Source organism: Calypte anna, chromosome 3, assembly GCF_003957555.1.
Source record: "Calypte anna isolate BGI_N300 chromosome 3, bCalAnn1_v1.p, whole genome shotgun sequence".
NCBI lineage: Eukaryota > Metazoa > Chordata > Aves > Apodiformes > Trochilidae > Calypte > Calypte anna.
Window position 1 is genome coordinate 109,255,000 of NC_044246.1, and position 22,391 is coordinate 109,277,390.

At 44.1% G+C, this 22,391-nt stretch overlaps 4 protein-coding genes across 4 annotated transcripts; 3 read left to right on the forward strand and 1 right to left on the reverse strand.

Moving 5' to 3' along the window:
• The first annotated feature begins 1,879 nt into the window (after positions 1-1,879).
• LOC115598075 (taste receptor type 2 member 8-like) lies at positions 1,880-2,842 on the forward strand. Its single transcript, XM_030447586.1, has one exon. The coding sequence runs from the start codon at positions 1,880-1,882 to the stop codon at positions 2,840-2,842; it is 963 nt and encodes a 320-aa protein (XP_030303446.1).
• Positions 2,843-5,573: 2,731 nt separating this feature from the next.
• Positions 5,574-6,527, forward strand: LOC103533928 (taste receptor type 2 member 40). The gene has a single exon (XM_008499842.1). It carries the CDS (start codon positions 5,574-5,576, stop codon positions 6,525-6,527), a length of 954 nt encoding a protein of 317 aa, XP_008498064.1.
• A 3,064-nt stretch (positions 6,528-9,591) lies between these two features.
• Positions 9,592-10,545, forward strand: LOC115598095 (taste receptor type 2 member 9-like). The gene has a single exon (XM_030447862.1). The coding sequence runs from the start codon at positions 9,592-9,594 to the stop codon at positions 10,543-10,545; it is 954 nt and encodes a 317-aa protein (XP_030303722.1).
• A 4,911-nt stretch (positions 10,546-15,456) lies between these two features.
• ANKRD66 (ankyrin repeat domain 66) lies at positions 15,457-21,012 on the reverse strand. Its single transcript, XM_008499841.2, has 3 exons — positions 20,865-21,012; positions 19,105-19,333; positions 15,457-15,646 (listed from the first exon to the last, which is right to left on the reverse strand). Exons 1-3 carry the CDS (start codon positions 21,001-21,003, stop codon positions 15,457-15,459), a joined length of 558 nt encoding a protein of 185 aa, XP_008498063.1. The 5' UTR covers positions 21,004-21,012.
• Between the last annotated feature and the right edge of the window lie 1,379 nt (positions 21,013-22,391).

Below are 22,391 nucleotides of genomic sequence, written 5' to 3' on the forward strand. Positions count from 1 at the left end.
GCAGGTTCTCCTCCTCCACTATTCTGCCCTAGTGAGACCTCACCTAAATTATTCCATCCAGTTCTGGGCTACCCAGTTGAAGAGGGATGAGGATTTACTTGGGAGAATCCAATGGAGGGCCACAAGGATGAATAAAGGACTGGAACACCTGCCTTATGAAGAAAGGCTGAGTCACCTGGGGCTTTTCACTCTGCAGAGGAAAAGAGTCAGAGGGGATCTAACCACTGTGTATAAATATATGAGGACTGAGTATCAAGAAGGAAGGGACAACCTCTTCTCACTTGTGCCCTGTGAGAGGATGAGGGCAATGGATTCAAGGTAGAACACAGGAACTTCCACCTCAACACGAGGAAGAATATTTTTACTGTAAGGGTTACAGAGACCTGAAACAGGATCCCCAGAGAGGTTGTAGAGTCTCCTTATCTGGTGAATTTCAAGACCCCTCTGGATGTATTTCTGAGTGACCTGCCCTAGCTTTGGCCCTGCTTTGGCAGGGGAGTTGTACTCAACGATCTTCAGAGGTCCCTTCCAACCCCTGACATTCTGTGATTCTGTGAATACCTGGGACAGCAAAAAACGTACATAAGCTTCATAACTCAGCCACGGTGAAACCCACCAACTCACTTAAGACAAATGCACATCCACATAGCAGAAGTTCAATTGGAGTGACTGAAAAAATGTCTCCTGCAGTGTCTCCTAGGATGGTGCAGTGGGGAGGGATGGAGGTTCAGGCCAGGGGCTGCTGAGCTTTCAACAGAAGCAGTTGAGTTTGGTTCCAAATTCAAGATCAATAGCTGGGCTTCCTTCAAAATTATCCTCCTGGAAAGATCATGGTGTCCCTATCTTCCCTTTCCAAAAGAAACCTTTATTGGACCTCTGGCCTCTGCCCCATGCCTTGCTCTAGCCCTTCCATCTTCTCTGGCTCTTACCAGGCTCCAAGGCTGAGTTCCTCTCCCTTCTCTCCAGCAGTAACTGGGGTCCATCCCACATATTTTAACTGCCCTGCAACAATCACCACATCCTTGATACATTTCAGACTTTTCTCATCTAAGAATGAGCTTTAAGTGTTCTCTGGGGCCATCATTACTGACAGACTTGTGGTCCCCAAAGGTCAGCTCAGATCCCTGTGATAATTCAACACTCTACCTGATTTCTTTGAGTTCTTATCTTAAATGTCTTTCCTCATTTAGAATCTTCCTGATAATCACACAGAATCAGCAAGATCAACTTAGTCATGGAGATCCATCTGTGCAAGGTCCAGTACCAATCCAAACTCCACAGGCAGTTTTGATGACTTGAAGACATTCAGAAGACTGAGGGTATTCAAGTGTGGCAGGAACCCAGAATGATCCCATCCCTAAATCACTTCACATTGCTAACAGGTAAGCTTTGAACCTGAGAAAATCCTGTTCTTTCAAATGTTGCAGCTCCTGGACTCTGGGATGAAAGGGGACAGAGAGACCCCTGGCTCTGCTTTGTTGAGTGCATCACTCCATGTAAATGTCGTAGTTGAAAAAGGGACAGGAGAGCACAGATACTGAACCCCAGGTCCTGAGCAGTGATCAATCACTACAGAAAAGTAGTGATCAATCACACCAGAAAAAACATCTGTTTGTCCCATGTCACTCAACACTGCTCTTTCGAAGGGAAATGTAAATACTGAGGACTGACACTGAGACCAGGTAAGGGAATACCCAGCACATTTGCATTCTTCCACCTGTCCTGCTTTGAATAGGAGCAGCACCAAAATCCCCCCCACCAACAGCTCTATAAAGCTCTTCCTATACGTAGCACTCAGGGAACAGCAGCTGCCAACCTGCATGAAGCCCTGAAGCAACAACCTCCTTTTCTACCCCAGCACTCCTACCCTTCTTGGAGGATGGAAGCTTGCTCCTCTCAAGGGAAATTTAATGTCACCACGTACAATGCCGTGGCAATGGCCATCATCACCCTCCAGACATTTGCTGGCATGTGGATAAATGCTTTCATTGTTTCTGTGCTTTGTGTTGCCTGGGGGAAAAAGAGAAGCTTTAACTCTAATGAGAAGATCTTGCTCCTCCTGGGATGCTCCCGGGTTGGGTACTTGTGCACTGCATGGGTAGATTCCTTTATTGAAAAAATTTACTCCTTTTGCGTGTATGTTCACCAGAAAATCCAAATAATTTCAGCTATTCTAACCTTTTTCAACATTTCCAGCCTATGGATCTCTGCCATTCTTTCTGTGTTTTACTGCATCAAAATTGCAAATTTCCAGCACACCTTCTTCATCTACCTGAAAGTGAGAATTGACAGGATCGTGACATGGCTGATGCTGACTTCAGTCCCTGTATCCCTTGGTGTCAGTGTCTTTGTCTACATTGTCATAGATGAAGCACGCTGTGACAACAACAATTGCACCACCTCAGGATCTTTGTGGCATCTGACTGTCAGACCTGATCAACATTTTTTCCCTCTTTATTTTTTCACTGGTTTTGTATATGCAACTGCATTTGCAGCAGTAATCTCTTCTGCCCTTCTCCTGCTCTTTTCTCTCTGGAGACACAAACACAGGATGCAGACAAAGTCAGGGAAGAACGTCAGTGTGGATGCCCATATCAAAGCCATGAAATCAATTCTCTCCTTTATCTTCATTTACACGATCCAGTTTATAATTTTAAACCTTTCACTTATTTATTCCCTGAATAAGGAAAAGGTTGTGATGTTTCTCATTAAATTCTTTCTCTATAGTTTTTCAACAGCTCATTCCCTTATCCTTATATTCAGCAATCCCAAACTGGAAAAGACACTGCTAAGAACCCTCTCCTGTCTGAAGTGCAAAATTTGCATGAGGCATGAAACATAATAAGGACTGAAGCCCAGGAAAAATGCTGATCTTCTACCATGAAATCTTGTCATTAAATCTCCATTGTAACTCTCCATCCTCAGTAGGTAATGCAGTTCTTCTATCTTCACTAGGTGAGCTAACAAAATGTAATGAAAATCTTTTAAACTAAATTAGTATGAAATAAATAAATTATTATTTTCACTTGCTTTAGATGTTGTTGTAAATTATTGTTAAAAAGAAAATAAGGATTTTAAGCCTAATACATGGTCTAGCTGCCAAAAGAGAAGAACAATACTGCAAAATGACTGAAATTACATTGTTTTTGCTGCAACTCTTCATTAAACAACACATTCATATCTAGTTCATATTGTACTTTTTTTTCTGCTGTGTCTGTGTGGTATATACACATTCTATCCCTTACTTGCTTTGGTTTACAACTTCTCAGGCAGGCAACAATGAAGTTGCTCAAGAAGGGGGAGGAAAATCAAGAGAAACTTAAGGGATTTAGAACAACTGGTTAAAGGATCAGAAGCATAGCTTGTGCTTTTCACTGTCCCTTGAGTGACTAGGAATGATGAGGAAAGGAACAGCAGATCAATACCTGGCTCTGAGCCGGGTGTCACTGGGGTAATTTGGGATTTTGTGGTTAAGATTGGTGGTTAAGATTCCATGACACCAGGCTGCTGGTGACAAACAGGGTGAATACACCTGTCTCAAAGGAGGAAAAGGATTCTGGCCCAGCATTTAACAAGGCTCATCAGTAGAGCTTTTAACTTGATTTGAGTTATAAATCCAGGCTGCCCAAGAGGGAAGCCTGAAGACAGCACCCACTGGTTGAGGGACTGTGTGCTAACATCCTGCTTCCGTCTGCAGTTGCATTGGACATAGGAGAGTGCAAGAAATGTGGCAGCAAGGACACAAGGCTTAATGACAGGTTAGGAACCACCCAAGTGCCTGCAAATGATCAGGGAGAAATTTGGGCTTCACCCATCCATGCAAGAGGAGGATCTGGAAGCCACTGAGCATCAAGGAATATTGTGACTTAGTTGCCAGCACAGCAACACAGTGGAGGGACTCACACCACAGGAGTTCCAGGGTCAATGCTTACACATTATTCAAAAGAGAGGGGCAAAGCAGGAAAGGTGGCAGTGCTGGCCTGTAGGTTGGGAAGGGTATTGATTGCTGGTAAAACATGGATTAAATGGATGGATGGATGGATGGATTACACAAAGGACTGGCTTGGCTGGCTGCACCCAGAGAGTGGCTGTCAACAAGGCTGTCAACCTCCACGTCCAAGAAGAGGTCAATGAGAAGGGGAGTCCCTCAAGGATCAGTGTTGGAACTAGTCTTGCTTAATCCCTTTGTTGGTGACATGGATGTCACTGGTGACCCTAGGCTGTGTGGTGTGGCTGACACACTGGAGAGAAGGGATAACATCCAGAGGGACCTTGAGAGGCTGGAGAGGTGGGCCCATGCCAACCTCACCAAGTTCAACAAGACCAAGTGCAAGGTCCTGCATCTGGGTCAGGGCAATCCCAAGCACTGATATAGGCTGGGCAGTGACTGGCTTGAAAGTAGCCCTGAGGAAAAGGACTTGGGGGTGCTGGTGGATGAGAAGCTCAACGTGAGCTGTCAGTGTACATTTGCAGCCCAGAAACCCAACGTTATCCTTGGCAGCATCAAGAGAACTGTGGCCAGCAGGTCAAGTTATGTGATTCTCCCCCTCTACTCTGCTCTCCTGAGACCCCACCAGGAGTAACTATGTCCAGTCCTGGAGCCACTTTTACAGGTAGGACAGGGATGTGCTGGAGTGTGTCCAGGGAAGGGCCACAAGGATAATCAGAGGGCTGGAGAACCTCTCCTATGAGGACAGACTGAGAGAGTTGGGGTTATTCAGTCTGGAGAGGAGAAGGCTCCAAGATGACCTGATTGTGGCCTTCCAGTATCTGAAGGGGGCTGCAAGAAAGCTGGGGAGGGACTTTTTAGGATGTCAGGGAGTGATAGGACATGGGGGAATGGATTTAAACTAGAGGAGGGGAGATTTAGATTGGAAGTGGGGAAGAAGTTCTTCCCCATGAGGGTGGTGAGGCACTGGAACAGGTTGCCCAGAGAAGTAGTAGAAGCCCCATCCATCCCTGGAAGTTTTTAAGGCCAGGCTGGACAGGGCTCTGAGCAACCTGACCTAGTGGGAGGTGTCCCTGCCCATGGCAAGGGAATTTGTAACTAGATGATCTTAAAGGTCCCTTCCAACCCTAAAAATTCTATGTCTGTTTGTTCTATGTCACTCAACACAGCTCCTGGACTCTGGGATGAAAGGGGACAGAGAGACCCCTGGCTCTGCTTTGTTGAGTGCATCACTCCATGTAAGTGTCGTAGTGGAAAAAGGGACAGGAGAGCACAGATACTGAACCCCAGGTCCTGAGCAGTGATCAATCACTACAGAAAAGTAGTGATCAATCACACCAGAAAAAACATCTGTCTGTTCCATGTCACTCAACACAGTTCTTTAGAAGGGAAATGCAAATACTGAGGACTGACACTGAGACCAGGTAAGGGAATACCCAGCACATTTGCATTCTTCCACCTGTCCTGATTTGTATAGGAACAACACCAAAATCCCCACCACCACCAGCTCTATAAAACTCCACTTTACACATGTGGCACTCAGGGAACAGCAGCTGCCAACTTCTGCTAATCCCTGGAGCAACAACCTCCTTTTCTACCCCAGCACCCCTTCCCATCTTGGAGGATGGAAGCTTGCACCTCTCAAGGGAAATTTAATGTCACCACGTACAATACTGTGTCAATGGCCATCGTCACCCTCCAGACATTTGCTGGCATGTGGATAAATGCTTTCATTGTTTCTGTGCTTTGTGTTGCCTGGGGGAAAAAGAGAAGCTTTAACTCTAATGAGAAGATCTTTCTATTCCTGGGATGCTCCCGATTTTGTTATTTGTTCATCACCTGGGTATTTTTCCTTTTTGAATATATTTACCCCTTTTGCATGGATGTTTACCCTGCAACTCAACTGCTTCAAGGAACTCAAAACTTTTTCAGTGTTTCAAGCTTATGGGTCTCTGCCATTCTTTCTGTGTTTTACTGTGTCAAAATTGCAAATTTCCAGCACAGCTTCTTCATCTACCTGAAGGTAAAAATTGACAGGTTTGTGCCATGGCTGATGTTGGCTTCAGTCCTTATATCCCTGGGCAGTAGTAGCTTCTCCTACAAGGTCCTGAGTGAATCGATCTGTAACAACACCAACTGCACTTCTGCAGAATATTTGTGGAAAGACAGTAACAAAACTCATGAAGATCTGCTTCTATTTTTGTTTCTCAGTGGCATTGTATATGCAACTGCATTCGCAGCAGTAATCTCTTCTGCCCTTCTCCTGCTCTTTTCTCTCTGGAGACACAAACACAGGATGCAGACAAAGTCAGGGAAGAACATCAGTATGGATGCCCATATCAAAGCCATGAAATCGATTTTCTCCTTTTTCTTTGTTTACTGCATCAATTTTATATGTTTGGTCTTGTCTTTGATTTATGAAACAAAGAGGGAAAGTACTATGCCAATTCTCATTTTAGTACTACTGCTTGCTTTTCCAGCTGTTCATTCCCTCATCCTGATTTTCAGCAATCCCAAACTGGAAAAGACACTGCTAAGGACCCTATCCTGTCTGAAGTGCAATATTTGCATGAAGTAGGAAACATTATAAGGGCTGGAGCCCAAGAAAAATATTGATATTTTATCATAATAAATGTACTTTAATATCCAACTGGCAACTTGCTGGTCACAGCAGGTAACACAAGTTCTGTATTTGAAATCTGAACTGACAAAACTTCATTAAAATTCTTTGAACTAAATTAGTGTGAGTTAAATCAATTTTTATTGTAATGTGATTTACATAATGCTTTGAGTTGAATTGTCAAAAATAAATTCATTCAGGCCTGGTACATGGGATAGCTGCAAAAGCAGCACAACAATATTGCAAAACGATTGAAATTGCTTTGCTGCTTGCTGATTGAAACTGCTTAATTAAAAAACATATTTATATTTATTTTGTGGTCTACATTGGTTTCTGCTGTGCCTGCGTGCTTTGCAACATTATGAGCTGTATCCCTGCTTTGCTTTGGTTTATAACTTCAGTCTGTAGGTATTGATCACTATTATTCACAAGAGGTGGCTCCTGATGTACAGACTGCAGTGCAGAAATGCCTTTGGCTGCAACTGCATTTGTTCAAAAAGATACCAAACTGCACTGAGTCCCACTTCCCCAGCAGCAGACACTATGCACCATCCCATGTCCCAGCAGAAGCAGATATTAAACATCTCATCTGGACACATCTCCCCAGCTGAAAGGCCTCTAAAGGACAGGCACCACCACACCTCCCCTTTTACCCCTCCTGTGCTCAATGCAACTGGTCCCTTAGCACCACAATCCCATTTGCTTCCCAAAAAATAACCATGGAAAGTCTATGGGCAGGATGGGATCCACCCAAGAGTATTGAGGGATCTGACAAAGGAGATCACCAAGCCTCCCTCCATCATTTACCAGCAGTATTGGTTCACAGGGGAGGTCCCAGATGTCTGGAGCCTTGTCATAGTGCGACAAGAAGGGTTAGAAGGACTCTAAAAATTATTGAGTGGTCCTTGTTAGTGCAATCACATGGCAAGTGCAGGGCAGACAGGGAAGCAGGCCCAGGTAGCTTAGGTTCAGGATAGGCAGCTCCTTCTCAACCAACCTGGTCTTGTCTTATGAGCAGGAAACCCACCCAGTGGGTAAGGGAAAGGCTTTGGACCAGCACTGGTGAGACTGTACCTTGAGTACTGTGTTCAGTTTGGGGCTCCTCACCACAAGAAGGGCATTGAGCTGCTGGTGAAGGCTCTGGAGAACAAATCCTGTGAGGAGAGACTGAGAAAATTAGGAATATTTAGTTTGGGTCAGAGGAAGACAAGAGGAAACTTTATTGCTTTCTACAGCTACCTGGAAGGAAGTTGTAGGGTGGTGGCCTCTTCTCTCAAGTCAATCATGACAGAATCAGAGGAAATGCCCTAAAGTTGCACCAGGGGAGTTTTAAAGCAGATATGAGGAGGAATTTCTTTACTGAGAGACCAGTCAGTCACTGGAATAGGCTGCCCAGAGATGTGGTGGAATCCTCATCCCTGGAGTCATTTAAAATCTGTGTAAATGAGGCATTTCAGGACATGGTTGATGCATGCATATATATATATATATATATATATATTACTGGGAGAGGGATGTAGACAGTTGAACAGGGAGATCTTAGAGGTCTTTTCCTATTGTAACAATGATGGTATTTCTGTGAAAATCCTTGTCACACCACACATCACATGCAACATCATCCCTCAAAAGCTCACATACCACAAGACTAAGAAGGCAAACACAACATCTTGATCCACAACTTCCAGCATTTAAAAACACTCCATCCGAGACTTTTCTTTTATACCACTATTTTTCCAAGGTGGCACTCTCTCCACACAGAGCTGAGTCCAAACCCCAGCCACAGGATGGGTCTGCTACTGTAATATTTTTACTTAGTGCCATCATACAGACACAATTCCAGCCCAAAAGGTAAGCCTTTAGGTGTTTTGTTAAAAAAAAATAAAAAAATAAAAAAATGGATGTATATTCTCTTTAAAAACAGAGACAAGAACAAAGACAAACAAAAAAAAAAACAGCCTCATATTTTCTGTTCTGTCAGCAAACCTGGAGGAAACCCACACCAGAGCACAAAGCAGCTTTCAGGCAATGCCAGGAAATAAAAGCTCTCTCAAGGCAATGCCCTGAAACCCTGGGGCAGAGAGGAAGGTATTTAAGCTTCATATCATGGGCATCAGTCTTGTGAAACCAATCAACTCACTTAAGACAAATGCACATAAAAAAAGGAGACCTAAGATTCTACAATTCTACTCTTGGAAACTTTGGTCCCACTGTGCAAAGTCCAGAACAAACAAAAAGTCCACAGGCAGTCCACGTCCCACAAAGCCTAACACAACTGGACTGCAGGAAAACCAAAGCTTTCAGGACTTGAAATCTTTTGGAAGCTTGAGAGTATTCTAGCACAGAACCCAGCATGGTCCCTAAAGCACTTCACATTGCTAGCTGATTACTTTTGAACCCTTCCAGAAGGAGTAGTGACTGGTTTCACCTATTATTTAACATGCTTTAGCTTAAACCTTTAACCCAAAGCCTGGTTTTTCCTGCAATACACCTCACCTACCTCATGGTCCTTCACATAAGCAGTAGAAAAACTAATATGGATTTCATTGCCCATGGAGGATCCCTATGAACCCCAGTTTGCACTGTCTTGAAGGAGGACATTGATTCCCCTGACTGGGTTTTGCTGGGTGCACCACTCCACCTGAGCATCTTAGAGGACAAGGACACAGGAGACCCCAGATCCTGAACCCCAACAGCCATCAATCATGGCAAAATCACAACCTCCCCACAGGGATCAAACCAGAGAAAACATCTCCATGGCCCATGTCACTCAACACAGCTCTTTCAAAGAGAAATGCAAATCCTGAGGACTGACACTGAGACCAGGTAAGGGAATACCCAGCACATTTGCATTCATCCACCTGCCCTGCTTTGAATAAGAGTAGCACCAAAATCCCCACCACCACCAGCTCTATAAAGCTCCACTTCCACACGTGGTGCTCAGGGAACAGCAGCTGCCAACTTCTGCTAATCCCTGGAGCAACAACCTCCTTTTCTACCCCAGCACCCCTTCCCATCTTGGAGGATGGAAGCTTGCTCCTCTCAAGGGAAATTTAATGTCACCACGTACAATGCCATGTCAATGGCCATCATCACCCTCCAGACATTTGCTGGCATGTGGATAAATGCTTTCATTGTTTCTGTGCTTTGTGTTTCTTGGGTGAAAAAGAGAAGCTTTAACTCTAATGAGAAGATCTTGCTCTTCTTGGGATGTGTCAGGTTTTGCTATTTTTGCATCACCTGGGTGTATTCCTTTCTTAAAATACTGTATCAGTGTCGCTTCTATGCTCACCACCTAGCCCAGTTGTTTTCAGCTATTCAAAGTTTCTTCAGCTTTTCAAATTTGTGGGTCTCTGCCTTTCTGTCTGTGTTTTACTGTATCAAAATTGCAAATTTCCAGCACACCTTCTTCATCTACCTGAAAATGAGAATTGACAGGATCGTGCCATGGCTAATGTTGGCTTCAGTCCTTGTATCTCTTGTCATCAGCTTCCTCATCTATGGGATTGCAGATGAAGCACTCAATAACAACCACAATTCCACTGCACCAGGAAATATCTGGAAATTAAATATCAAAATGGATCGACGTTTTTTCCCTATTTTTTTCATCAGTGGCTTTGAATATGTGGCTGCATTTATAGCAGTAATCTCTTCTGCCCTTCTCCTGCTCTTTTCTCTCTGGAGACACAAACACAAGATGCAGGCAAAGTCAGGGAAGAACGTCAGTGTGGATGCCCATATCAAAGCCATGAAATCAATTCTCTCCTTCTTACTAATTTACAGCATCCATTTTATATGTGCAATTATGGAACTGATTTATGCCACAAAGAAGGCAACGGCTGTGATGATAGTTATTTCATTATTTAAGCATTCATTTCCAAGTATTTATTCCCTTATTCTGATATTCAGCAACCCCAAACTTGAAGAGACACTGATAAGGACCCTGTCCTGTCTGAAGTGCAAGATTTGCATGAAGTAGGAACTGTAATTAAAGCTGAACCCCAGAAAAAATATTATTATTTTATGTTAAAAACAATTACTTAAATCACCCCAAGTGTAGCTGTGGTGTTCTGCCTTCACAATCTAAGCTCAGAAAGATTCATTAGAATGCCTTGACCTAAGTTAGAATGTGATAAAAAAACCTATTATTGTCATTTGCTTTAGATAATGCTTTGGGTTGAATTATTGTCAAAAATAAAGTAATTTCAATTCGGTACATCCTGCAAAATATGGAGTGGTGCTGGGGAAGGGTATAGAGCAGATGATGCTCATCACCATCATACAGCACATGTAGGACAACGGGGAGATCAGGTCCAGCCAGAACAGGTTTATGAAAGGCAGGTCCTTTTTTCCAAACCTAATCTCCTATGGCAAGGTGATGCACTTATTGAACTAGGGAGAGGCTGTGAATGTTTTCCACCCAGACTTTTAGATGGCATTTGACACAGCTTCCCACAGCATTCTTTTGGAGAAGAGGGTTGGCTGCTCATGGCTTGGATGGGCAAAGGCTTTGCTGGGTGAAAAAACTGGATGTCCAGGGCCAAAGAGCTCTGTGAAGTGAATGAAGTTAAATCTAGGTGGCTGTCAGTCACAAGTTGTGGTGGTTTGAGACTCACTGATAACAAAGGACCACATGGCTGCTCATCCCCTCACCCCCATTTTGAGACCACCAGGAGGAAATCCACCTAAAACCTTGTGGTTCAAAGGACTAGAAGGGTTCCACTCACCAGTTATGGTCACAGGTAAAAGAGGCACAGCTTGGGGAAAAAACAGTTTAATTTAGCATTAATCAAAATAAAACAGGGCAAAGAGAAAATATAGCTTAAATACTTCTCCCCCATCCCTCCTTTCTTCCTGGGCCCAGCAGCACGGGGGGACAGGCAGTGGGGTTTATAGCCCCAACCTCACAGGTTGTTTTCTGCCTCTCCTTCCTCCTCAGGGAGAAGGATTCCTCACCTTTTGCCTCTTAAAAAACAAAGTTTTCATGATTTAAAGCACTCTGGAAGCTTGGGAAAATTCCAGTGGGGCAGAAACCCAGCCCCAGCCCCAAAAAATCTTCACATTACTACAAGATGAGTTTTGAACCCTGACACAAGGTCTCATAATTATTTTTTTCCTTTTCCTCTACATGCTTCAGCTGAAATCTTTAATACAAAGTCCTGATTTTCCTGCAACAACCTCCCCATTCCATGATCCTCTTCATTAGAAAACTATCAGGGTTGGGGTTTTTTTTTGTCTGTGGAGGATCACAGTGACCTCCTGTTTGCAGCATCTTGGTTGAGTTTTGGCAGCTCCTGGACTCTGGGATGAAAGAGGACAGGGAGTCCCCTGGCTGTGCTTTGCTGAGCACACCTCTCTGTGACTCTCATGGGGGGTGGAGGGGAAGGAAAACTCAGATCCTGAACCCCAACAGCCATCAATCATGGCACAATCACTACATCCCAACAGGGATCATCCCACAAAAACATCTGCATGGGTTGTGGCAACCAACACAGCTCTTTAGAAGGGAAATGCAAATACTGAGGACTGACACTGAGACCAGGTAAGGGAATACCCAGCACATTTGCATTCATCCACCTGCCCTGCTTTGAATAGGAGCAGCACCAAAACCCCCACCAGCACCAGCTCTATAAAGCTCTCCCAAGAATAAAGAAACAGAACAAGAGGAAAAGATCTCCAGCTGTAGCAGGGGAGGTTTAGACTGGAGAGTGAGAAAAACATCCTTACTGAAAGGGCAGTCAGGTAGTGGAACAGAATTCCCAAGGAAGTGGTGGAGTCACCATCCCCAGAGGTGCATAAAAATTGTGTAAAGGTGCTGCTTATGGGCATGGTTTAGTGATGTACTCAGTTGTGCTGTGGTAACATTGAACTTTATGGTCTTAGTGGTTGCTTTTCAACTAAAAAATACCTATGCTTCTATGCTCCCATGTCCCAGTGAAGGCATATCTTAAACAAACTCCACTGGACATATTTTCCCAGCTGAAAGGTATTGAAAGGAAAGGCATCCCCACACTTTCTTCTGTCCCTCCTGTAGCTCAGTGTAGATGATTCCTTTACACCACAATCCCAATCACTTTCATTAAAGCACCATGGAAAAACCTTCTCACTCCATACATCACATGCAACATCAGGCCTCAGAAGGTCACATACCACAGACTCAATAGGGAAAAAAACACCTTGATCCATGTTTTCCAGATTTTAAAAACACCATCTGAGATGCTTCTTTTAGACCCTTCTATTCCAGGGTGCCACAGTCCCCACACAGAGCTTAGTCCAAACCCCAGCCAGGGGGTCCTGCTACTGTAATATTTTCATTTAGAGTCATCATACACACACACCCCTCAGCACAGAGGCTCCATCTGAAGCCTTTTTATAAAAGAAATAATTTACATACTCCTGACATATATCTGGAAAGAAGAACAAAAACACCTTAAAAAAAAAATACTAACCCCATGTTTTCTGTTCTGTCAGCAGAGCACAAAGCAGCTCTCAGGCAATGCCAGGAAACCAACCTCTCCCACAGCAACACCCTGAAACCCTGGGGCAGAGAGGAAGGTATTTAAGCTTCTTATCATGAGCATCAGTCTTGTGAAAGCAATTAACTCACTCAAGACAAATGCAGCTCAACAAGGAAGGAGCTGAATTGGTGCCACTGCTCAGGTGTCTCCAGGAGTGCCCTGCAGAAAGGGCACAGGGAGTAGGGATGCAGGTCCAGGCCAGGGGCTGCTGAGCTTTCAGCAGGTCTATGGTTTCAAAGTCAAGATTAATACCTGGGCTTCCTACCAAACAATCCTTGCAGAAATTTCATAGCCTCTCCATCTTCACTTCCCAAAATTAACCTTTCTTGGATCTCTCTCTCCTCTGCCCCATGCCCTGCTCACCCCTTCTACCTTATCTGACTGCTACCAGGTTCCAAGGATGAGGTCTTCTCTCTCCTCTCCAGCACTAGCTGGGGTTCATCTCACACATGATGATGCTTTGAGTTGACTTATTGTCAAAACCAAAGAAATTTAGACCTGGTACACGGGCTGGTTAAGAAAAGGGGCAGAATAATCCTGGAAACCATCTGAAGTTGCTTTAGTGTTTTCTAACGGAAACTGCTTCATTAAACAACACATAACTGTTTTGTGGTTTACATTTGATTCTGCTGTGCCTGTGCTTTAGAATACCACAAGCTGTATCCCTGCCTTGCTTTGGTTTATAACCTCTGTGTGAATGTGGCAAGCATGGTTATTCACCATTTGGTTACTGATGCTCAAACTGCAATGCAGCAAAATCCTCAGAGTGTAGATCCCAGTTCTCACCACAGCCTTTCTTGCCCTCTCTCTGCCTCTCTTCAACCAGAAACACCATTTCCCCTGCTCTCTGTCCCTTCTCATTATTTTTACTTATTCACAAGATCTGATTTTACCAGTGGACTGTGGCTCGGTAAAACACTGAAGAATGTGGTTTTCCTTCAAACTGTGGCATTCAACAACCAGACTTTAACACCATAGTGACTCAGCAGCAGCTTTGTGCAGTGTCCATGCCAGGTGCCTCCAGGCAGGATCCATGGAAATCTCTGGGAGGGAAGGTCAAGGCTGCCTCATGCCAAGGAAAGCTCCTTCCAGCTGGCTCCAATGGGCACACCCCAGGACCCAGCTCAGCCCATCACAAGTGTTGGTGGCTCCTCTGGGAAATATGTTTCAGAAAGAGCAAAAATCCACCTGTCAGTGCAGAGAGAGGACATGTCCTGCAACAAAGAGGGTCAGAGAGGAGGAAAGGGGAGGAGATGCTCCAGGGGCCAGAGCAGTTGTTCACCTGCAGCCTGTGGTGATACAGTTTTAACCCCTCTGGCTGATGGAGATCCAGATATACACCTGCATCCCAGGAAGGACCCCATGCTGGAGTAGGTAGGTGTGCCCTGAAGGATTGCATATGATGAAGAGCCCTCACGGGAGCAGGGTTATCCTGAGGATTGCAGCTGATGGGAGAGCCCTCCTGGAGCACGATTATCCTGAAGGATTGCAGCTGATGGGAGAGCCCTCACTGCAGCAGGATTATCCTGAAGGATTGCAGCTGATGGGAGAGCCCTCACTGGAGCAGGGTTATCCTTGCAGCCCATGGGAGTGACCCACACTGGACGAGGGGCAGAGGGTAACTACTTTTACCCTGGAGAGTGCTGATGAGCAAAGAGATAGCTCAGGACCAATTCCATGGTATTCCTATAAGCACAGACATAGTGCACAGGGGGCACTGCTAAAAATGAGGCAAGTGCCTTGGAAATCACAGATGTCTGAAAGTGGCAATGAGAGAGCATGCTTTCCCTTCTGCTGAGCCAGGAATGGTACCTACAGGATGTTAGACCCATGTGTCCAGTGAAAGGTCAACACCAACATCTGTTCTCCAGCCACAAGAAGCAGCTACACCTAAACCACTACCAAAATGAAGAAAAAGGTACCACCAGAGGCTATCAGACTCTATGGAGTCTCCTGATTGACTCAGGACCAGCAAGAAGCAAGACAAACATCACCAGAGTGAGCAGAACCACAGTCCCAGATACTTTTATGAATCAACCAGGAGCAAAACCATTTCCCTCTCAGACAATATGGGCAGCTGCTGTCATTTCTGCAAACTTCTACATTTCAGTGGATCGAATTATTAGAATAACTAAACAACATATATGGGTTTCTGATACTTGAGATCTAATAAATATAGACACACAGGCAGAGAGAAGCACTTCTCCCTGCTCCCTATTAATTACAGTAACTACAGTACATCACAAAATGCATTTCTCTGTCCATCTGCTTCTCCTGTTCACCCACATTTCCCCCTGCAGGTGCACTTGAGGACTGTCAGCATCTTCACTCTGCACTGCAAATTCTCCATGGCACCAAATAGTCAGTGCACACTACTGCTTCCTCCTTTTCTTTTTTTTAATTTTATTTTTATTTTGAGGACAGGTCGTGTAGTTCTCCTGAGAAGATGGTAGATTTCTCTCAAGCTCTTCTTTCTTCAGTTCCCAGTCTTCATCTCTCTGGTCTAAGGTGATTCCTTTCATGGCAGCTGTCCTGAGATAGCTTCTGCTCTCCACCTCTGCTCTGAGGAAGAAAGCAAGAGGGCAGATACTGAGATACTTCAGATACTGAAATATTTCAGATACTGAGATATTTCAGATACTTCAGATACTTCAGATACTGAGGACAGCACAGTCACACCACTGTTCAGGAGTTGTCCACCTACAGGATGCCCATCCCATCTCAGGGCATCATCTATTCATATGATCAAAACACAGCTGCCAGCAACACATGAGGAAACACTGAGGTCCATCCCAAATCCTGCAGCATCCATCACCCCAGGTGCTCACTGAGAGTTGGGCTAAAGTGGGAAACACTGGGTAAGGATCTGCAGTGAAATCAGGCTTTTACCACTGCAAATGTAATTTTAGAAAGAAAAAGCTCTCAGAGACTGACTTTGAGAATTTGAGTGCTGTTAAATAGACCTGAAAATACATAGTTCCTGATGCCAAAACATCAGATCTGAAGATGACTGAAATTTGGGAGGGCTTGTACATTGTTATTCTTCATTGAAAACCTTTTAACTTCAGAAAATATTTAATCCGAAGAAAATATCTAATCCTAATCCAATTCAACCCTGAAATTTTGCTAAACTTGGCCTTCAAATACAGAACTGAACCTGAGCATTCATGTCCTTTTTTGTTTTTTTAAAACATGACAGGAGCTCAGGAATCATTTTTTAAGCCAAACCACTACTATTTACTATTTCCACTGGATGCCTTCACCCTCATCCAACAGTTTCACCTCCTCACATCAGCAAACTGGGAGTTAACCAGGAGGAGTTACTGGCATTTGTAGTATAATCACAGTTATCCTCTGCTATTTCAGGCATGCAAAAGGTCCCAGAGCTGATACCCATGGTTCAGGTGTGAGCTCACAGCCTTTGTGGGACTGGGATGTAAATAGGAGGGAGATTTTGTTACAGAGCATCACCCTCAGTTTTGGATAATTTGCCTGTCATGCAAAAAGAGAAGAGACAATTTCAAAAACAACAGCCTGTGCCAAATGCAAGGCTGACACAAACATCTGAACAGGGCTGTGAGCATCCAAATACTTCCAAACACCCAGCCCAGACCCCTCTTGCACCACTGAGATCCTGAAATGCTGTGTCTGGCCCCAGGGGCTGCTGCCTGCAGGAACTCAGAGCTTCTACCTGGGCTGGGGGCTGTTTCCACAGGCATGGAAATAGAAGATGTATCAGCACGTGTATATTAATAATATGGAAATATTAGGAATATTCTGCTACAGAGTATCAGTACCACTCACTGAGGTTTGCATGAGCATGCAAAGAAACTGCCTTCAAAGCCCAGCTGCTGCTGAGTAACAAACATTTCATTTGCATCAGTTGTTTTGGTTTGGTTTGGGTTTTTTTTTTTGCATGAGAAGAGTTTTACCCTGGATGGATGCTACCTTGGCTCCCACCTGCTGCTCACTGCAAAGTGCTGAGCACTGGAACTGCACAAAAGTTGCCAGCTAGAGAATTAACAGAATTACAGAATGGTTTGGGTTGGAAGGGATCTGAAAGTTCACCTGGCTCCAAACCCTCCTGCATGGGCACACACCCCTCCCACTAGATCAGGTTGATCAAAGTCTTCTCCAGCCTGTAAGGTCTCCCCACAGCCTTCTCTTCTCCAAGATGAACATACCCAGCTCTTTCACCCTTTCTCCATACAAAAGCTGTTCCAGCCCTCTGATCATCGTTGATCAGCTCCATGTCCTTCTCATGTTAGGAACCCAAGAACTGGACACAGCAAAAAAAAAAAAAATAACAAAACCCAAAACATGTAATGCATCACCTTCCCCTCTCCTCTCTCCTGCCAGTCTTTTAGCAGTTTCCTTTTCCCCTTCAGGACTGCACAGACTTTGTGTGTCTTATAAAATGTCCCATAGGCCTTGGGCACTCCAAGCATTTTCCCATTTACTAGGTTTTCCCAGCCATGCTCCTTAGCTGCAAGGTGAGTCAGGCTTGCACACCCGAAAGTCAAGTTTTTCACCTTAAATCAGCCCTTCACTTCAGAAAACCCTCCATCAGCTCCACCAGTCACCCTCAGCTCTTGCCTGGCTGGCTCAGACCTGGGTGTTAATCACCCTGGCAAACCTGGCCACCTCTGCAGCACTATGGGCATCACTCATGGGCAACACCCAGGCACTTCACCACCCCCTTGCTGTCCCAGCACCACCCACAGCCACACAGACAGCAAATGTTACAGATTTGGCAACACTTAATGGTGAGATTAGTGCAAAAATGACAGCACTGGATAGATCACCCATTGCTGGCTATGATTAACCCAGGGCAACAAGGCTGCAGACCTTTTGCTCTCCAGGACAGGTAATATTTACCTCTTCTGATATAGAAACCAGGGAATTCAAAGCCTGAGAACAAGATAAAAACTTCCTCTGGAAGAAAGTGGCCCATTCACAAAGGAAGGGAAACCTGAGCTGATCCCAGATAGGGTCTGGGTAGTAAAAAACCTCATTAGCAAAGCTGAGGTATCAGCTGCTTGGTTTTGAAGGCCTAAGGACAACAAGAGTTGGTTCTTCTGTGTGGAAGGAAGGGGGGTCTGCAGCACATCAGCTCCATAACAGCAAGGCTTTACCTGTAAGGTTTCCTAAATGTGAATGGTTCCATCAGCTTCCCAACAGCCAGGACCTGTGGCTCTCCCAGAAAGTATTTTTGGGATTCACACAGAGGGATTTTGCATGGTGTAGGGTGTCTTCCCACAGAAGGACACCGATGCTGTGTACAGATAAAATGTGGGCGTGGAGCATTTCAGCAGGAACCAACAAGCTGTAGAGGTTCAGCAAAACTACAGCAGTACTCACAGAATGACAGGGAAGGACACTGAGGTGCTGGAGCATGATCAGAGCTGGCAATGGGGCTGGAGCACAAATCTTAGAAAGAGCACCTGAGGGAACTGTAAAGAGCTGAGACAATAAGGAGTTTTTTCCAAAACTTGGAAGTCATATGTGGACTTCCTTTAAACAGATCAAATGGTATAATTTCAAATAATTATGAAAATAATTTTTTTAAAAGATTTTTACAAAAGGATAGTTCTGTTCTTTACTAATAGAAAAGCCAAAAGATGTGCATACCCTAACACCAACAGCTGAAGGGTTGTTCTCAAACAATTCACCCTGTGTAGTAACCACCCTAAGGGGGTTAGCCTTTCCTTCCATCTCCATTGCTTAATAATCACTACTGTAATATCCCTACAAAAACAATGATGTCATGAAGTGCTAATGAGTGTGAAAACACACTGAGGCAAACCAGAGAAGGCAGTGGAATAAATGAATGCCTTCCCAGTGACAAAGAACAGGTGACAAGCTTACCTACTGCTTGTGTTTGGTGGTTTCGACAGGCTCTGGGTGGAAAGATAAGTCACACACTCATATTTATTCAGGTCCTATATATAGGAGTCAGTTTAATTCTCACTGCTGTGACACCCCCAGCTGCCAGAGGAGATCCCACCCTTGCTACTCACCTTTCTAAGAACCTGGAGCAGTCTTGGTGGCCGTAGATTTCTGCCAACCTCTTGGGAGTGTGGCCAAAGAGATCGGGCACATCCATGGCAGCGTGCAGGGAATGAAGGGTACGGAGCACCCCCAGCCTCCCAGACTCTGCAGCAAAGTGAGCTGGGGTCCAGCCCACATCACTCCGGAGGCAATGCCGGGCACCATGAGCCACCAGGAGCTTGACCAGCTCTGCTTGCCCTTGATTTAGGGGAGAAGAAGCACCTGCATCAGTTGTCATTCCTTCAGGATGCAGAAGGCAGTCACACAGCTGATGGTAATTCCATCAGTCATATAACGATGGATTGGTACCCACCACCTGGCCATGTGATTAATGTAATCAATGATACTCGTTAGAAAAAGATGAGAGATTTTTTCCAAACTAGACTGCTTCCAGAAGCATTTCACACAAAAAAACCACTAAACAACTCAAACAAAAACAACTGAACAACCAAAACCTTTTTACAAATTTCTGAGCAGCACTTCTCAGTCAGTCATTGGCCAATTAGCAATATATTGTCTATTTTGCTGTGTCATTTTGGTTTTTAGCTTAATGCAAAATAAAATTTAAATATAAAAAAATGGAAAATGTGTTAACGAATTCACTAAAAGGAATGATTGACAGGAAATAGAGGAATTACTTGTTTTCAGTAACCTTCGAATTTTTCTAGCTTGTGGAATTGCTTAAAGAATTAAAAAAAGGGACACCTAGGCTATGCCACCCTCTCACCATCCTTCCATAATAAATTGTTGCTTTGGAAAAGGGGATTTTTTTTGCCTGCCATGGTTTTCAGTGCTTATCATTTTGGATTTATCAGAGACAGCCACATCATTTACAACTCCTCATCCCCCAGCTTCAGACTTTGACAATTTATATTTTTCATCACATTAACTTTTTCATATATAATATCTATGTATATTTATGGATATATACATGAAACAGCTTTTCTTAAACTTCTCAGTTCCCTTTCCTGATGCCCAATAAGTAATGAAGGCAAAAGTAAAGCAGAGTGTCAGTGTACAGCAGCAAATCACACACTTGATTTCTGAGCAAAGACAAAAGCCACGATGTGAGATCCTAACATGTAACAAGCACCCTGGCAGGGGGGAGTACAGGTCCAGTTTCTCATTTTCTGTTGTGTCCAGCTATACATTATATATTGTTGTATTCATCTCTGCTCAGGGCTGCAAAGGGGTGTTTGACTTGAACAGATGTTTCTGATGGTGAAGGACAAAAAGGGAGCTGCAAACACCTCTGGGCCCGTGTTGTTCATCTGACCACATGGATAAAGGAAGGGGAATGTATAACACCCTGTAATTACACTGTGCTAGTTGGTTTGATAAATAGCTGGTACAAATACAGTGGGTTTGACTTTCTGCTCATTTGTGCAGGGGTTCATGAGAATTAAATCCTGCACTGTACAAAATCATCTCTCAGAATGTGAGGGACAAGCAGACATGCTAGATGTACAGAATGTGTAAATTGTAAATATCCACATGTGACTGAAAAAAAAAAATAAAAGATCACTTTAATGGAAAACCCATAAATTATTTTGGAAGCAAAGGTCCTATTTAAAATGTTGTCCTATTTTATTTTTCCTTTTCTTTTTAGGGATAAAATGATGAGATACAAGCTATGACTGCCACCAGCACTAACTGCCATCATAACAAGCTTATAATCAGCATCATCTTTTACTAAAATGTGTGCTAACACAGCAGAGAGTGCTCTTACCTCTTGCAGCAGCCCAGTGCAGTGGGGTCCTGTCGTGCCAGTCAGCATCCTTGTGGTTTGGGTCACAGTGCCCTGCCCTCAAAATCTTTTCCACCAGGTCATAGTCCCCCACAGCCACAGCTTCATGGAGCTCTGTCATGCTGTACACTTTAGAAGGTGCCTGGTAAAAAGGGAGATGTCTTGATGTCTTGTAGTGGGTGTTCACTAATGTACCAGCTGGTCTCAAGAGCAATTTTTCAGCATCTGGATTAAAAATGAAACATGTGATAGGATTTTATAAAAAAAAAAAGGGGGGGGGGGGATGAAGGAAAATAAAGGAGAGGAAGAAAAAATATTATCTTCACACCAGTAATGGCAGAGTAATGGTGAAGTTTAATGCACAGGGAAATCTGGAGTGAAGTGCAGCCCTTTATATAAAGGACTGGTAGATAAAACCACATTTCAGTTCTAAAAGATGTTGCTAATCAACAGCCAGCTCAGGCCAAACATTGGCCCTGGGTCTGTTAGTACTCACATACCATGGAAACTGGTTCCTCCCTTGCCAATACTGCAGCTCCATTATTGGCAGTGTTTTCCTGCAATGAAAAAAAAAGTCTGTGTAAGTCTCTTCTGATGTGCTCTGGTGTGAATAATCAAGCTGTGGCATGTTGCTCAAAGCTCTCACCCCCATAGCCATGCTTTCCAATTCCAACCACATATATCAGAGCCCCTTCGTGAAACATAATCAGACCTTCAGTCCCTGCAAGGATGTGGATTTCCATTATTATATCCATGCTAAGGGATAGAAGGTTTTGTTTTCTTGCTGCTTTGCTGCCAAGGAATTCAAGCAGCTTGCAGGGATCACTATGATACCCCTAAGGATGGAAACACTGCAATATTTTCTCCAGTCTGGCCAAATCAATAGGAGAAAATGTTTATATTCCCATATTGACAGCTGGTCTTGAGCTAATTAGTCCAGTCTCCCACAGAAATCACAAAAGTTGTAGGATTTTCTTCATCTTTGCATTGATTTTACTACATGGAGTAATTTTTACAGTGTGATTTCTACGTTCATCATGTTGGGAAGGATCAATGCTAGAGCTTGCAGAGGTCAATGAGAGGAACATTTGCTCTGCAAGGGGCTACATCCTGGAAGTAAGAGGTAAATGGGGCCATCTCCCTGATCCCAGCTCCCAGAAACATCCCGACTGCATCCCAAATCCAGGACACATCATCATGTCACCTCTGCTTTCTTATAAGAAAAGATGAGCTGCTTCTGTAGATCTCCCAACTTGGGTGGTTGGACTGTGTAGACCAGATCCAAGAAAAAGACCTATATATGACTTCTATTGAGTTTTATTCCAGCACATCTGGGAATAACAGAACAGATATAATAAATGTTGGAGCTCCTTAGTGAGCCACAAGAGTGTTGTTGGCTTTTGCCATATTTCAGCACTTTAGCCACTCATTTACCCTCTCCTTCTCACCGTTGCTTCTCACCAACCTTAAAGAATCTGTTCCTTGATTAAACAAAGGTCTTCAGAGTTT

What these genes read in the sequence shown, in the direction of transcription:
- LOC115598075 (XM_030447586.1), top strand. Translation starts at nt 1,880, where the DNA reads ATGGAAGCTTGCTCCTCTCAAGGGAAATTTAATGTCACCACGTACAAT.
- LOC115598095 (XM_030447862.1), top strand. Translation starts at nt 9,592, where the DNA reads ATGGAAGCTTGCTCCTCTCAAGGGAAATTTAATGTCACCACGTACAAT.
- ANKRD66 (XM_008499841.2), bottom strand. Translation starts at nt 21,003, where the DNA reads ATGACAGAGCTCCATGAAGCTGTGGCTGTGGGGGACTATGACCTGGTG. An exon ending in GCACTGGGCTGCTGCAAGAG is followed by an intron (nt 19,334 to 20,864) that starts GTAAGAGCACTC and finishes CCCTAAATCAAG; the next exon opens with GGCAAGCAGAGCTGGTCAAG. An exon ending in TGCTCCAGGTTCTTAGAAAG is followed by an intron (nt 15,647 to 19,104) that starts GTGAGTAGCAAG and finishes TTTCTTCCTCAG; the next exon opens with AGCAGAGGTGGAGAGCAGAA.
- LOC103533928 (XM_008499842.1), top strand. Translation starts at nt 5,574, where the DNA reads ATGGAAGCTTGCACCTCTCAAGGGAAATTTAATGTCACCACGTACAAT.